Source organism: Macadamia integrifolia, chromosome 2 (genome assembly GCF_013358625.1).
Source record: "Macadamia integrifolia cultivar HAES 741 chromosome 2, SCU_Mint_v3, whole genome shotgun sequence".
In the NCBI taxonomy this organism is placed as follows: domain Eukaryota; kingdom Viridiplantae; phylum Streptophyta; class Magnoliopsida; order Proteales; family Proteaceae; genus Macadamia; species Macadamia integrifolia.
Window position 1 is genome coordinate 7,081,415 of NC_056558.1, and position 16,673 is coordinate 7,098,087.

Here is a 16,673-nt window from a genome sequence, read left to right on the forward strand (position 1 = left end):
CAAGCTACAAGCTATATTTTTGCAGACCATGTGAATGGGAGATTCCCTGGAAAAGGGTTTAGGGCCTCGTAGAAAATGAATCTTCTTCTGAATCATTACTACATTGAACTTAGTCCATCTAAACAACACAAACCCTCCTTAATAGCTTTTTTTTTTGGGTGAAGGGGGGTGGGGTGTGTGTGTTGTGGGGGGTGATCAATTTTTTTGTTACAATATTTTGATTGCAGCAATCTTCATATATTTAACAAAATTGCAAACCAGAGGATGTTTTACAGAAACATGGCTAAAATTAGGCCTCTTCTAATTTTTCTGGGATATTGGTATCACTGCTGCTCTACCATTCGACGGAGCTGTTGAACTGCCATAGTAGCATTTAGTAACGTTTTTTTAGAATCTCCTTCAATCTACACCTCAAGCAAGCCCAATTCGAGGCTAGCCATGCAGCCTTCTGGATTCCGAAGCCTCTATTTCAACTAAATTGATCATAGCAAAAGAAGAAATTATGAAATGAAGGTCACTCTCAGAGCAAGTAACGTTTTTTTAGAATCTCCTTCAATCTACACCTCAAGCAAGCCCAATTCGAGGCTAGCCATGCAGCCTTCTGGATTCCAAAGCCTCTATTTCAACTAAAGTGATCATAGCAAAAGAAGAAATTATGAAATGAAGGTCACTCTCAGAGCAACCAATCTCTAGCAATTCAACCGAGTCTGGCAGAACTATGTTCGTAGAAGGATACAACATTGAATTGGACCCCCATTAGGAGCTATGAAGATATTATCAGTTCATAAAATAATAAATAGATGGTACTGGTTTTGGATAACAGATGAGGGTATTGTCAAATTTATATAAAAATATGATTGTAATCTTCGTATTATAAAATAATATTAAAGTTTCCAGCATTATATGCAAATGAAACAGAGCCTAAAACGAAACAAAAAAGTGACGGAGCATAAATGGTATACTGGCAAAGGTAGCTTCTGCTTTCCTGTTCTAGCTTCAACCACCATCCTCAGAGATTTCTGTGTACATGATGTTCAAACTACGAATATATATGCAAATTATTTCAGTTATATATATGAGATTCAGTTCGTTAATCGAACTCACTCTGGTAACGCATGATAACTACTATAAGGTCTTCTCATTGCCATGCAGACATCAATTTGCACACGGACAAAAAAAAGGAAAAAACATTTTTAATGGTATCCAAGTGGAGCTGGAGCCTCCCTCAATTCTTTTCCCTGGAAATGGATGTCCTGCATCACAAAGAAATTATCATGCTTCAAAACAAGGCACAAGAATGATTATCACTAAAATGCAATAGTGTTTCAAGTTGAACTAATATAATCTGAAATGACAACATTCCTGCGAAAGCCACCAATAAATCAAGGTAGAACTAAATTACAAGGGGAACCTCAGAATTGAAAATTAGATTGGAAGATTAGTAATTCCATACACAACTGCAATGTTGGCTTGGATTATCAACAACAAGGGATGAAGATGAAACTGCCCATAAATTCAGACCAGGATGGGTGAAGTCTTACTGAGGGGGGAATTTTCCAAGATGATTATAATGACATATCATCATAAGACTAATTTAAGTCAACCAGAATTGATTTAGATGAGGCTTCACTGAATTCCTGGATGACACGATTAGAATCAACTCATCATGTACTGTGGCTGCCATTGCCATGGCTTTTCGCATGGAAAAACACCTTTTGCACATTTTATTTGTTCTATTTAATAGAAAATTCAACCATTATTGTCCAGTTAGTATGTGGAAGCACATGCAAAAATAAAACCATACTGGTTCAGCAGCGAAGGAAGTTTCAGACCCAGGTCTCGTTTGAACCCCAGTCTCTACAGAATTCACAAACTGGAGTCCCAGCATGAATGCTAAAAAATTCTGCTGGTATGGCACTATATCATGATTGATGAAATAATGGAATCATGCACCCATATAAACTATAAAAACAGGTTACAAATCCATTCTAGAAAATATTACCCAACAATCACTAAAGTCATGCATGGAGAAATATTAGAAATACTCACAGAAGCAAAATGGTTGACATCTCGATGGTGCGCTTCATCTGCTCGGATCACAGTCACAACATCCTTAAGAGTGGCATCCTTGGGCAGCCTCCAATAGTCAATAGCAATAGCAGGAGCTGGAACATTTTCGATGGCACCACTCTCTATATCCTTCAGGTACTCTGTATATGAATGTATTGCTTCCTCCTCCAGATATCCAACAATTCGATGAGCCAACTTCGGAGAAAGAATATAGAGAACAAAGAAGATGTTGAAGAACCCTCCTTGAACAACAAGAACCAGTAGCCTCTCGTACCATGCAGGCTTCACAAGCTCCACCATAGTCATCAAGTGCATCCTTTCATTCTCAGCCTCTTCTAGTAGGGCCTTGACCCAACCACCAGTCTGCTGGAACTTACGCAGAGACCTAAGGTGCAACAGCATCCCTCCCACCATACCGGGAACAGCTGCAACTGTCTCCAGCATCATTGCGCGACATCCATACCTTCTCTGCATGATGAATTCAGATATAAAAGAAAATTTTTTATGGTTTTAGAACATTTTTTTCTTGTAAATAATCTGGATTTCATGAATAGAGAATGCTACATGACTCATTACATAAAAAGTCAAGAACAGAATGGCCTTGTCAACTTGGGATCAGAAGCTGATACCAAGTCTGATTTCAAGTTTTAAAACCTTAAATAACTTGACATATGATCTACTTCCCTGAGAGCATAGAAAGGTTAAACAGAGTATACAAGGGGGTAAAAATTCACCAAACAGTAAAGCAACTTCCAAACTCAACAAAGCTTACCCTTATTCCTCTATTTGGTTGACAACTTAGATCCTGTTCCACCAATGGCACATGGGGGCATATCCTCCAAGACAAAATTTTGTAGACACACGTGATCCTTTCCACTTCTCGTGTAAAATCTACTCTTTTCCTTGTCTGCCCCCAAGAAAAGTTAAAAAGGACATTTTTTTTGTGTGCGCGCGTGTGGGGGGGTCAGAATAAGAAACAAGACCACGCAGTGCTTTTGACTTGCCCACTCTCCTCCTTTCCAAAAAAAGGGCTTACACAGTGCACAAGGCTCCCACCACTAGGGGGTCTGAGGAGGGTCATAATGTACAGACTTAAAACTGCTATGCAGAGGCTGTTTCCTAACTCAAACCCCCGAGGCCGCGATTACTGTTTCGCAATGGAGCAACCATACCATTGCAACGAAGACCACCCTCTATCATTCTCCTCCTTTCTCTGCTTTTGAATTCTATCACTCTTCCCACTAAGCAGTAGCTTCCTTGATTACCATGTGCCATTGATGCCCTTCAATCACTTCATACCCTAACAGCTCACTGTCTCATTCCTCAACCGAATTCAGATGCTTTTCAGTTTCCCTGAAGTCTGCCCCTTTCAGTTGATTACTTTCTCCTCACTTCTCTGAAGTAGTTAATGTTAAACTCCCTACCACCCATGAAAAAGGCGCCCACTATTCTGCATCTTCAATACCCCTGAATGTAATATTTTTCTGTTAGGGAATGGGGTCATGCATTTACTGAAGTTGCTAAAACTGTAATTTGAGTAAAATCGTGGTTTCTATGAGTTTTGGGTTTAAGGACTACAGTGGCACAGTGGAAGGGTATGTCCCGAGTGTAGTGTAATTTTATATGACAGTTATACGAACGCAATGATGCATGGAGCTGAATGTTGGGCAATAAAAAAACAACATATAAACAAACTAAGTGTAGCTGAAATGAGAATGTTAAGATCAACAAGTGGTGAACTAGAAAAGATGAAACAAAGAATGAAGAAATTATAGCTAATTTAGGCATAGCTCTGACACATGACAAGTTGCAAGAAAATCATTTGAGGTGGCATATGTGCAATGGAGGCCTTTGAATGCTTCAGTACGAAGAAGTGGTTTAATTCAGATTGAAGAAGCGAAAAGAGTTGGGCCTAAAATGACTCCAGGAGAAGTGGTGGAAACGCACACATAACTTGGGACTAGTAGCCAGTAGGTGATAACAAGTACGGTTTTGAATAGAGCTGATGGAGAAAGGATCCATGACTAAACATATGTCGAGGATTTAATCAACTCCATCCCCAATTGACTCGGGTGATCTGAAAAAGGATCAGCCAAATTAGGAGACAGGAAATAACAAGGCGGGTAAGAGGATCACTATCAGATCGGTAAGAGGCTCACTATCAGATCTGAGGCCCAAACTCGGGCAATCCCAATTTGACTCAATCATTATTTTAAAAATCAGATAATTGGCGGAATCAGCCGACTCGACTCCGAATCAATTGGGGCCATAATGCAGGATTGGTTCAAAAAGTGGTCTTATATTAATATCTATTGGGTATGTGCTTTTAATTCTTTAGGTTTTATTTGTAATGGACTGAATTAAAAAGCCCAAAAGAGGGAGGGGATCTAAAGGGATGCAAGGAAATAAATATTCCAATCAGTGGTGGGACCCATTAGAGATTAGTTTAGGATTTAAATAATAGTAGTTGTTAGAGGGATCATGTGGGGCCCATTCCTTAGTTGTCAGTTTGAGTTGAGTAGTCCTATAAAAAATTTGTCTCTGTTTTAGGTAGAACTGCAGTAGTTTAGCAAGATAAAGAGTCATAAAAACAGTTTCTAAGTTAGTTTACATATTAATTACATATTAGGAGGATTCTATTTGTATTATTTTAATATCAATAAATACTTGTAATCACCCATCCCTTATGAATAGAACATAGAATTTGGATTTTAATTGTGTAGCCGAGAACACCTCTTTTGTCTCTCTCTCTTCTTCACTAGTCATGGCACTGTTCACTGACTGTTCATTCTCCCTCTTCTCTGTAGAATGCACCACTCTTCTCCCTGCTACCATTCTGTTGTCTTCCCAAGGCAACAGCCCCTTTTTTTCTCCATCATAGGCTTCTGGTACATACAAACCAGTAAATGCTTCTCAGCCCCTGGGTTGTCAGAAAAATATCTTAGACCTGGGACTGAGTTGCAGCCAATTGATTTATTGATTACAAATCTAGTTTCTGGATGGCTACTTGCATTAGGGTGACTCCAAAGTAACCACGACTCTAAGCATACTAAGTCCGAACCAAGTTTAGACAATTCCAGCCAAGTCCGATAGATTCCAGGCCGATTTCAGAAATATTCAAATTAGAATCAAATCGGAATCAACGGGGACGGATCCTATATCCAATTCTGAATTTTTAAACCTTCTGGCAACATTATCCTACTAGCTAAATCCATAATCTATGCTCCTTACAAAATTTACTTACAGTTGAATTGACTTTACTTCCTTGTGTATGTGGGTTCGGCTAGTTACACAATAGTTCATCAATTTTTGGTGGGATACTGGGATTAAATAGTTTGAATTACTGATCTAATGTTAACAAATATTCCAATTGCTCCAAGCAAGTAAATGAAATTTAACATCATCTCAATCACATGTATCAGCCATGATAGCCATCGGTCGAAATATAGAAAAAGAAGCAGATTATGCACCTGAAAGAAAACATCATCCAAACCAAGAAAACATCATCCGAACCAAGTTTAGACAATTCCAGCCAAGTCCGATAGATTCCAGGCCAATTTCAGAAATATTCAAATTAGAATCAAATCGGAATCAACGGAGATGGATCCTATATCCAATTCTGAATTTTTAAACCTTCTGGCAACATTATCCTACTAGCTAAATCCATAATCTATGCTCCTTACAAAATTGACTTACAATTGAATTGACTTTACTTCCTTGTGCATGTGGGTTCGGCTAGTTACACGTTCATCAATTTTTGGTGGGATACTGGGATTAAATAGTTTGAATTACTGATCCAATATTAACAAATATTCTAATTTCTCCAAGCAAGTAAATGAAATTTAACATCATCTCAATCACATGCATCAGCCATGATAGCTATCAGTCGAAATATAGAAAAAGAAGCAGATTATGCACCTGAAAGAAAACATCAGTAGGTATCCGAAGAAGCTTCACTGTCCTAAATGCAACCTTGTCCAAAAATGTTCTAGGTACATGGTGCTTTTTCAGATCAATTGACAAGTCAGCTTTGTAGGTCTCCCATGGCTGCAGGAAAAAAAAAATATATATATATATATATATTAGAAAATGAACCTGATAGCTTCCAGAAAGGATTCTTCGAACATAATCAGAAATTGAAGAATCATAAGTAGACATAACGGATAAGGTCATAAAAGAACAGGGATTTCATATCAAGAAATAATGTCTTGAAGACTGAAGAGTTCAACTAAGAATGCAAATAGTTAAAAAGGGTGCCACTAATAATTAATGGAGACATAAACAGCTAGAATGCATAAAATTAATATTAGATAAAAACAAGAAAGTTCTGAATTTTTTCCCACAGCTTGTAAACTGTAATTTTCTAGAACAATAAAACATGCATCTTTAGCACAGCAGGAAAATATTCTCTCTATTTTTTATGGATCATTAGTAGCAGTAATCATCAACTGAATTATTCTAGCATTGGGAACTTGCTCACCACTCAATAACTCCATCACTCATCTCAGTTGCTCATATTTATCAGGCAATAACAAAAGCCTGATGTAGCATGGGGTAGCCCAAAACTCACCCTAACAACCAAGAATTTTTATAATAAGGACCAAAATGGACAAGTTCATTAAACCATAAATAATTTTTTTTAATGAAACGTTAAACCATAAATATAACTTCATGGAGAAATCACAAACCAAAAATACAGCATGACCAATGGGAGGATGAATAAGATCATGATTGATCATTGATGTACTTTGTAAGCTAGGACTAGACAAAAAGTTTGAAAACCTGCAAAGCTGTCAGTTTTTTCTTATCTTGTTTGCTCTGTTTTGCTATTAGAAAGATGAAGTGTTTCACCCTCCAAGAGTCATGCTACCACAACTTGATTAGAAAATGGGAAGAAAGACAAAAAGAAGTCAAGAATAATATGTTAAATAAAATCTACAAGGAAATGAACTCTGAATATTCTTTGGGTACTCATCCTTAGCTCTTAAAGTGATGGACTAACAGTATTTACATTTTATTGGTTATTAGAGTCTGTCACTTCTCTAAATAAGAGCAGAATAGTTCCTCCCTCAGGAGTGGGTTGAAACGGGATTTCAAAGATGGTAAAATCAAGCAACACGGTCGGGGTTATTAGATTGGTGAAAGATTAGTCTCAGTTTCACCCAGACCAAAAACCAAGTTCTGGCGAGATCTCGGCAAAACCATGTATTTTTGGACAAGACAAGCTCTGGAAGACTCAGGGATGAGTTTCGGTGGCCATATGGCCAAGTTAGCCCTGAAACTTGTCATCTAGCCTATTTTAGACCTTCTAAACACAACATTAGATTTTAAAAAATAAAACCCAAAATGGTACTTTGACTTTGGACCCTAGATTGTAGTCTATGGGGTAGGTCTATCTTAGGCTATTCTAAATATTATCTAGTACTTATAGAACACATATAACTCAAGTAAAAGTGTGAAACAACTTAAAATAAGCAAAAGGAATTAAAAGACATCAAAAAGTGTCAATCTCTTAAGTGTTGAAATTGATAATCTCTACTACAAAGGTGAGATTTGGCAAGAGGCACCAAAATAACACAAAGTCTTATGGGGTTTCTCTTCACAGCAATGAGAGAGGCGAGATCTAACGAGAAAGGCAAGAAATCTCATCATAATGAAGTTTAAACATCATGTGAGTTGGTTGAGTCAAGGAGAAACCGAGAAATGAATCGAAATCTCAGCAAGAAACCAAGATTTCGAGCGAGATAATAATGTTTTCCAGTATCGCCTATGACTAGCTAAAGCCAAACAAATGAGATTTTTGCAACCTTGAACTATGAGAAACAAAAGGTCTTAAGGGTTATAAACTAAGAAAGATCTGGTTTCTCTCCATGTTTGAAGGAGGCTGGTAGGATTTTATACATTGCAGATTTGTTTACTTGATTCAAGAAAGAATCAGCTGAGGTTTAGATTTTAAAGTTAGAAACTTATAGTAGCAATTAAATGGTGGGAGAAGCGAAATAATTGAAGGGTTTTGTTATTCGACAAAGGTTGAGAACATGATTTCATGGATGAAGATGCAAATTTAATGAAAAACAGAAAATACTGTGATATCATAAAAGTACATAGTATCACGAACTCAAGATAGGATGAAATTTGAATGAATTTTTATTCATCCAAAAAAAGAAACAAAAGATAGGATGAAATTCTTAAAACAAAATTACAACACTTCCCAAATCACCAACACAACTAAACAGAAATAAAAAAACTATGCAGATGTTTACGCACTAAAGACTCTTCTATTGACCCAAAGGAAGGCTGCTAGCTAGCCTATGGAACCTCTGGCTCAGGTTCCCATGGCAGCAGGTATTGTTGAGCCCCAGCAACAAAGCCTCTAGGTAGGAATGATAAGCCTCTACGAGGGGTCCAAAACTTTCCTTAAACATCTTAAATGAAAGTCAGTTTTGAACTTTCCAATAGCTGGTCGATTGGATTAAGAATGTCAATTGGTTCGGCTCCAGTTTTCCAGTTCAGCTTTGATTCACTTCAGGATACAATATGTACAAACCATAACTGAACCAAAACCAAATAATTTTCATAACCGAAACCAAACTGGTTCAGTTCGGTTTTACTTATTTCCTATTATGTTTTCTCTATTTGGTTTCATTTGGTTCGTACGCAATCACAATAATTCGGCTATGTTCGGTTCACTACTTCAGTTTGCGCAGGACTTGGGAATGTCTCGTATTGGCCATGAAGAAGCAAGGCACCAGAGTGGAAACGAGCAGAAATGCAAAACTGCAAAAGAGAGGTGAGAAGAGATGATAGTCAAAGATGGAGGCGGAAGAGACAAAATGTGTACTGAAATCTTAGAACACATTTTTTTTTTTTAGGGTTTAGGTTTGGTTGGTGTTAGGACCACACAGGTTAGACACTTATACTTCATTCATTTTGGTTTGGTACAAATTGACAGATTTTAACCTAACCAGAAACCGAACCAAATGAAATTTTTTGGTTTGGTTTTAAAAGTCAAGTTTCAATTCCATTTTGGGTTCTGATTTAACATTGAAACCCTTAGACTAGGTGACACAAAAGCTAGGCACCAGCAGCACTGAAATTATGCTGTTGCGGATTTTCAATGTTATGAAATGGATGTTAGCTCATTGAGTGTAGGGTCCTCAGATTTCACATAACTTGATTTTTTATGTTAATTTGGAGTGGAAGGCCAGTATTCTAGGAGGTCAGGCAAGTTCTAGGGCATCCTTCTGTTTTTTACATCTCGTACAGGACCAGTTAAAGTAGCACAAAATTTATTGCCAAGTAATCCTTGTGTCAGTGTGGGCTGAGAGAGAGAGAGAGAGAGAGAGAAGTAATTTCAAAGTCTTGGTTATTGTTCCAGCAATTTACATGGATCAGTAAATTATGGGACTGCCAACAGAAGATAAGTAGTTTTGTGAAGAAAATATTCGATTTGTTTAATTACTAACACATTCCACACCAAGTGATTTCAAAATATCTAAGTCTCTGTCGATTTATCAGTCTAGAACTCTGACAGTTTATATAGAGCAACTATTTTCCTATTCTTTTATAACACAACTAACAAATAAGCTTATGTTCACAATTCGAAACTGCCAAAATATAGGCAAAATGAAATAATTATTTCTATAAAGCCAAAAATTCAAACACCAACCATTTTGTTTCCATATTAGTTTAAAAGATAGAGATTGAACACTAAACTCGCTGGGAAATGAAATACACACGTGAGATTACATTAATTTTGATCATGTAAAATTTAAGAAGTGCAGATTCAAGCAAGGGGGTTATCATCATAGAAACAAAAACTGGCCAGAAACAGCATCTTGGGAAGTCGCTTTGATACTTCCCATAGTAAATACATGGTATAAACCAGATTACCTCACAGAGCACTCTAAATATTTTCCAATTCAAAGACTACAACTGTTCAATTCTAAACAATTTCAAAGCATATTGATCAACGTAGTTGTCCAGACTCCATAATGAGAGCCTGAGAGAAAGAAATAGAAACAGGACAAGCATACAGAAACAAAGGAACAAGTCAAAATCATACACAGAACCTTACTTAATTCTCCTTACCATGAAACAGTTCCATGGCCAAGCAGTCCCGTCCTCCCTCGTGATGTCTGGTCGCGATATACCCCAATAGGTCGAGATCACATTATTCTTACCCTTTGGTTCTCCACTCTGCCGTTCGGCGCCATCTGTAACAGAATTCTCCTTCCGTTCCTTCTGCCCATCCGCCACGATATCCGCCGCCGACGAAGTTGCAGAACTCAAATGACGTCCCAAATGCGAGATAGCAGGGAAGAAATAACCCGGAGAAGAAGAAGAAGAAGAAGTAGCTGTTAGGGTTACAGGATACCTCCTGATAGCATAAGAAGAAACAATGTAACGTGCAGAGTTCTGGTACTGTCCATGGAGTAAACGTCGGATCAACGATCGAGCCAAGTGTTGATTCATCTTCGATATCTGCTCAAATGGTGCTCAGAGAACCTTGGAAATGCAAGAAGAATGTCTCTCTCTCTGTGTCGGTGTCTCAGTACTCGGATTCAAACGCCTGGCGTGATCCGCGTGACCCTCTGATCCCAGTGCTCAAATTAGCCAGAGTCGGTCGGTTAATGCCTTTCTTGACATCCAAGACTAACGATGATTAGATAAGCTATAACGACTTTTTAGATTATCTTAATAATATTTTCTATAAAGACACCTTAATGAGCGTATCGGTTAGGAAACTCAAGGTGTCTGGCACACGTGTAATAATTTAGTCCGCACAAGCAAAACGAATCTTTGAAAATTCAAGACTATGAGAGTGTATAAGGGACAAGTTCCTTTGAAATGACCTTTATACCCTTCTTGTATGATGTGCCACTTGTTGTGCTCCATTGGTGTTGACTGCTAAAGTGTGGCATGCGGGAGGAAATATGAGTAATGATCGCCCAAATCAATAGAAGCATAACCATTGAATCACTCCTTATATAGGTGTTGATTGACCAAATAACTTTGGGCAAATCATGAGCGATCATTACTCAAGAGAGGAGCCCCAAATGTGTGGGAGGTGGGTTTATCCTTTCGCTTTTAGATATATATCAATGCATAGGAGAGTATTAAATTGCGTTAGACCATAGAAATCTATTTTCACCCGAAATCTAAGGCATATTTTGGTTGATTTCATTCAAATTCCTCTCCAGTCTTGACCTAATTGGATTAATCAAGACTAATTTGGTTCCTGATCCTGATTCTTAGCTTTTTGAAACTTGTGTTGGATTCTAAAATCTAGTATGTGAACAATACATATATATATATATATATATATATTATTAATGATGGGTACTCAAGTCTTCTATCTAACTAGTTTCACACGCTCATATTGACCTCACAGTCATATGGACCAAGTTATACCATAATTTAAATGATAACCATTTAATTTTCATTGAAAATAATGAAAAACATTAAATATTCCGTCTAAATAATCCTAAGAAAATAATATGGATCGAACTCAACTCAAAGCCACACACCACCTTAGTTGAATACCCCTTACACAGTGACGTTAGATTGTTTTGATAAGGTGGACCCCACATTTACAAATGAGTTTTCTTGAGAGTAATCCACTAATACTATATAGTCAATAGTGTGCATAAGAAAAGTTTTTTGAAAGAAACAATCATATCCTTAGAAGGTGTTTACTTGAATGCCAACCGTCAGATCATATCCTCCACAGACTTATGCCAGATTGATTCTCCATCTATGCGATCAATGCAGTTTCAATTGGGGAGCAAAGTTAGCTGCCAGAGCATGTTATAATGATAGTCGAGCCTCAAGAAGCTACGGCCTAGTTGTTGTGGTCCTGTGGTCAAGGGAAGCAACACGAAGGTCAGTCTCAAGCCGCCTGATAGTAGTCGAAAACGTTCCTTAATTTATACGTCTTCCATTCTTAGAAAATTGAGATTTGTAATGACGTGGTGAACCATCCTTAGATTACTAATTATATTCTAATGGAATAACGGAGAAGTTACACAATGTTAGGGGAGGCACCTTGTTAATGACCGTGGATTAGGTTCTCGTTCATTCTCGTATGTTTGATTTACACAATGAAATCTACATCAAAATTTGTTTTTGATTGAATTCTATATGTGTGGATTAAATTCGTATAAAAATGATTCTCATATGAGAATTTGATCCGTTTTCTCCTATTATAAACCATTTAAGTTCTATTCATTCATCACGGATTCGTTTACTTCAAAATTTTATTTCTATGAAGTCGTATATATCAAATCCTACCCAAAAGGGAAAAAAAATCATATAAATCAGATCTGTATGGCTTCTATTAGTAAAACCTTGGTCATAACTCATGACTGGTTTTTGCATCATTTAGATATATCCCTTTCCCATTGCTTTTCTAAGATGTTATTGCTTTGAAAATAGAAAGCGAGTTTTGATGAAGCTTTTAGAAAAAAAAAAAATTTTGAATAATAAAAAAGGGAAAAAGTTGGGTATACCGCCGATATCAAGTATACTAGCACCCATTGTGTCTATCTCTCTCTTCCTTTTTTCTGAAATGACATTCATATCATTTCTGAATGATACTACATCATGTGTTCCTATTGGTATTATCCGCTAGCATACATGATATCGACGGCATGCATATCTCTCTCCCAATAAAAAATTATATTGTGAGGGCGTACGAAATTTTAGGTTTTATTTTATTATTATTTTATTATTATTTGAAGTTGTTGTATCCCTCTCCTTCTTATTTCTTTTTTATTTTTATTTTTCTTTTTAACTTTGCACTCGTTCATGTAGTTTATTTAGTTGAAATTATGTTAGTTTGTTGTTGTTCTACTAAATATTTTAGGTTTAGTTAACCCATCCTTCCCTTTTTTATATAATAATATTAACAGATTTTCAAATACTATAGGTCTCTCACCTAAATAATAATAATAATAATTATTAGAACTCCATACCATGAAACAATGAATAATATCTTTCTTTTAGTTGCAAATATAGAATTGATTAAAGATGTTGATCTTCATGTTTATTTATTTATTTATTTGAATGTGTCGTAATTCAAAATTCTTTTTTAAAATGAATGGGAAATGGTCTCACCTTGTTTTTGGTCTCTCAACCTCTTCTCTTCTTCCTCTTCTTTTTTTTTCTTCTTCTTCCTTTTTTTTTTTTTTTTTTTGTTTTCTTCTTATGGTCAAAATATTTTAGTCACTAACTTTGACCATTAAATATATGGAGTGTTGCTTATATTAGTCTAATTTCAAATTTGTGGTCTATCTCTGTCTTATAGTTTATTTAATGGATTGTTCAATAAATTTTTTTCTTTTTTGCAAGAAAAATATACTTATTCTTCAGAATGAGAGTCATGTTTTAGAAAGCCATTGTTTAGAGAAAAAAAAAAAAAAGATGCTAAAAATCAAATCATGGTGAAACAATTATATAAATGAAATGTCTGACTCGAACTTTCAAATAAGATTGCGAAATGTGGGAATGAATATTAAATTTACTCTATGTCTGTTATATTGAGACCAATGTTTAATTGGCATGGGTTTCAATTGATATATTCAAATTTCATTTATGCCCCTTCTCTTTATTAAGATGACCATTTAACATATTATTTAATGGCAAATTAGGTTACAAATTCTTTTGACAGCTCACAAATTTTTTTTTTTTAATCATTTGATACATATAGAAGTGTTATTCAGACAAATGCCGAAGCAAAATCTATATGTTCCTATAAAAAATCGTCTATAAAATAGAAAGTTCCTATATAAAATCACACAAATCAATTAATGGTGAGACAATTATATAAAATGAAATGTCTGATTTTGGACCTTCAAATAAGATCGTAAAATGTGGCAATGAATATTAAATTTACTCTCTGACCTAGTATTGCGACCAAGGGCTAGTTGGTATGGGTTTTAGTTGATAAATTCAAATTTTATTTGACAGTATTGGTGGAAAATTAGTTTATAACTTCATTTGACACCATGCAAAAAAAAAAAGCAAAAACAAAAAAAAGCTGGCACTTGTGGTGTTACTCAGGCAAATGCCAAAACAAACCTACATGTTCTTATAAAATCTTCTACCAAAAAGAAAGTTCCCATACAAAATTGGTTTCAAAAATCAAATCATGGTGAGACAATTATAATATATATAATGAAATGTCTGATTTGGACATTCAAATAAAGTTATGATACGTGGGTATTATAATAAAATTAATATTAAATATATTCTATGACCATCAGATTGAAACCAATGCCTAGTTGGTCTGGGTTTTAATTGATAAATTCAAATTTTGTTTATGCCCTTCTCTTTATTAAGCTGACCATTTAACATAATATTTGATGGAAATCAGGTTTCAATTTCATTTGACACCTGCACCCACTCACCATCAACAACACCCCCTTTAAAATATAAAAATTCATTTGACACCTATAGAGATTTTATTCAGACAATGCTAAACCAAAATCTACACGTTCCTATATAAAATCAATTTCACATTAAACAAAAAAAAAATCTGAAAGAAAAGAAAAGAAAAGAACTTGGATGACCTCTTTAAATTAAGGTATTGATCAAGAGGGCTAAGACTGATCCGTTTGGTTGCAAGTAAAGGATTGGGCAAAAAAGTGATATCAATTCAAGAAAAAAATAGAATTTTTTTCCCCTGATCATAATTGTGTAACCACCTTAATTCCTTACAAAATATGTTAATCAAAATTTTCATAATATTTTATTTTCTTTCTCAAATAATGAATTTAATCGTAAAATTTAATAAAATTTGAACTAGTTTGAAATTATTTGCATAATCATTTTACGTAATGGTTACAAAATTTGCATTTCAATTTTTATTTTCCTTCTCTTTATTTCTCTTGCAATGAGAAAAAACGAAACCAATGGGTGTATTTTCTACTCGAATGCTTCCATTGTGGATCTCAATTCTTGCAACTAAAATGCCACGCAAACGATCGTATTGTAGACAATGGGCTAAGCAGAGCCTCTTAAGGGCGTTAATCAATTCGGTGCAAGATTTATTAGTGAAAAAAAAAAACGGAATCATTTAATAAGTGGTTTCATACATTAAAAATAAACCATTTATAAACGATTTTGATTTAAACTGTTTTTAATAGTTTTTTTTTTTTATGTTTTCTAATCTTTTATCCTAAAATTTTTTTTACCTTTGAAATTTTAGTGAAATTGATGTAAATTGTAATATTAAATTGAATTATTTATTTTCTACCAAAATAATAATAATAATAATAATAAAATAAAAATTATATTGTTTTTTGTTTTATGATTTTTAATATTTTTTAATGTAAACTTTTTTTTTTTATTGAAATATATGTAAACTTAGCATTGAATGACTTAAACTTTCTGCATATATGTTAACCGATTTACGGTTTATCAACGGCTTAAACTTTAAAATCAAAACCGAATCACAATTTCAATTTTAAAATCAAAACAGAACCATTTACTAAATAGTTTCATGGTTTTGGTATAAATGGTTCGGTACAATTTTGGTAAATGGTTTCGATTTCAAATTCACATCCTTAGGGCCTATCACAGTATCTGTGTCTTATAGTGCTTATATTCATATTTGCTCCCCTCAACAGACCCTCCCCTAAAGAAAAAGGGGGAAAAAGGCTTATATATGCTTGGGCGGACTTATGATCAACATTTATGGTCAAAGGATTTCTTACAGTTAAAATACTTTGAGGATCGAAAGGTTGGCTTGAAAAGCTTCTCAAAGAGGCTCCTTGTCATTGCCACTCGACAATTATGAGTGTTGGATAGGAAGTACATGATCTATAAAGGAGTGCAGAAAAAAAAAAAGGTATAACTAGTTCCCGAGGCTTTTATCATTGCCGGGTCTAGAGAGAGTCATAATATTCATATTCTTGCCACCATTTTTTGGAGAGGTTGTTTCTTCACTTGAACCCATGACCACTAAATTCCGATGGAGCAACCTTACCGGATAGACTAATTAGATCAAATATACTCTTGTGTATTAGCATGTATCATCATGTATGTCAATGTAAGCATAGGATACTCCTTTCAAGCAATCAATATCATGCAATCTTCCATAGTATTAAATATGGAGAACATGTGTGGCCAGTGCACTTGTAGCCCAATCTATAGACGCTAGAAGACCATTAAGGGCTGCTATAACCGGATAGCAGTCAGAGAAAATAACAATACGATCCAGATTTAAGCTCTTGGCCAATAGAACTCCGTCACGAACGACTTCCATTTCGATAGCTGATGTTCAAAACCAGAGACACCATTTGAATTTTGTGGCAACAAAGTTTCCTTGGGGATCCCTTCCTTTCTCTCAGTTCATTTTCGTTTTTATAATAGATATCATAACTCTTGTGCTGGTTACCTTTCTGGGTCATCCAGACTTTGTCTTTTATGTGTTTGGTGGCTACGCCCACCTCATTTCATTGTATATCCCTTTCTAATTTATACAAGGAGCTTATTCTTGGCAAACTTTAAATAATGATTTTGTCAAAAAAAAAAAAAAAATTGAACATCTATTTTACCACTTGAAAAATTCTGCTTGGTCTAAAATTACATATGAAGAG

General features: G+C 35.3%; 1 protein-coding gene across 1 annotated transcript; it reads right to left on the bottom strand.

The window, feature by feature from the left end:
* Positions 1-840: 840 nt before the first annotated feature.
* Positions 841-10,702, bottom strand: LOC122072081 (ubiquinol oxidase, mitochondrial-like). Its single transcript, XM_042636620.1, has 4 exons — positions 10,162-10,702; positions 5,989-6,117; positions 2,050-2,538; positions 841-1,253 (listed from the first exon to the last, which is right to left on the bottom strand). The coding sequence occupies exons 1-4, from the start codon at positions 10,543-10,545 to the stop codon at positions 1,194-1,196; spliced, it is 1,062 nt and encodes a 353-aa protein (XP_042492554.1). The 5' UTR covers positions 10,546-10,702; the 3' UTR covers positions 841-1,193.
* Positions 10,703-16,673: the final 5,971 nt, after the last annotated feature.

Excerpts from the sequence above, each read along its gene's own strand:
- LOC122072081 (XM_042636620.1), bottom strand. The coding sequence starts at position 10,545 with ATGAATCAACACTTGGCTCGATCGTTGATCCGACGTTTACTCCATGGA. Across the intron at positions 6,118-10,161 it reads GGCCATGGAACTGTTTCATG|CCATGGGAGACCTACAAAGC; the intron begins GTAAGGAGAATT and ends TTTTTCCTGCAG. Across the intron at positions 1,254-2,049 it reads ATGTCAACCATTTTGCTTCT|GACATCCATTTCCAGGGAAA; the intron begins GTGAGTATTTCT and ends TTTGTGATGCAG.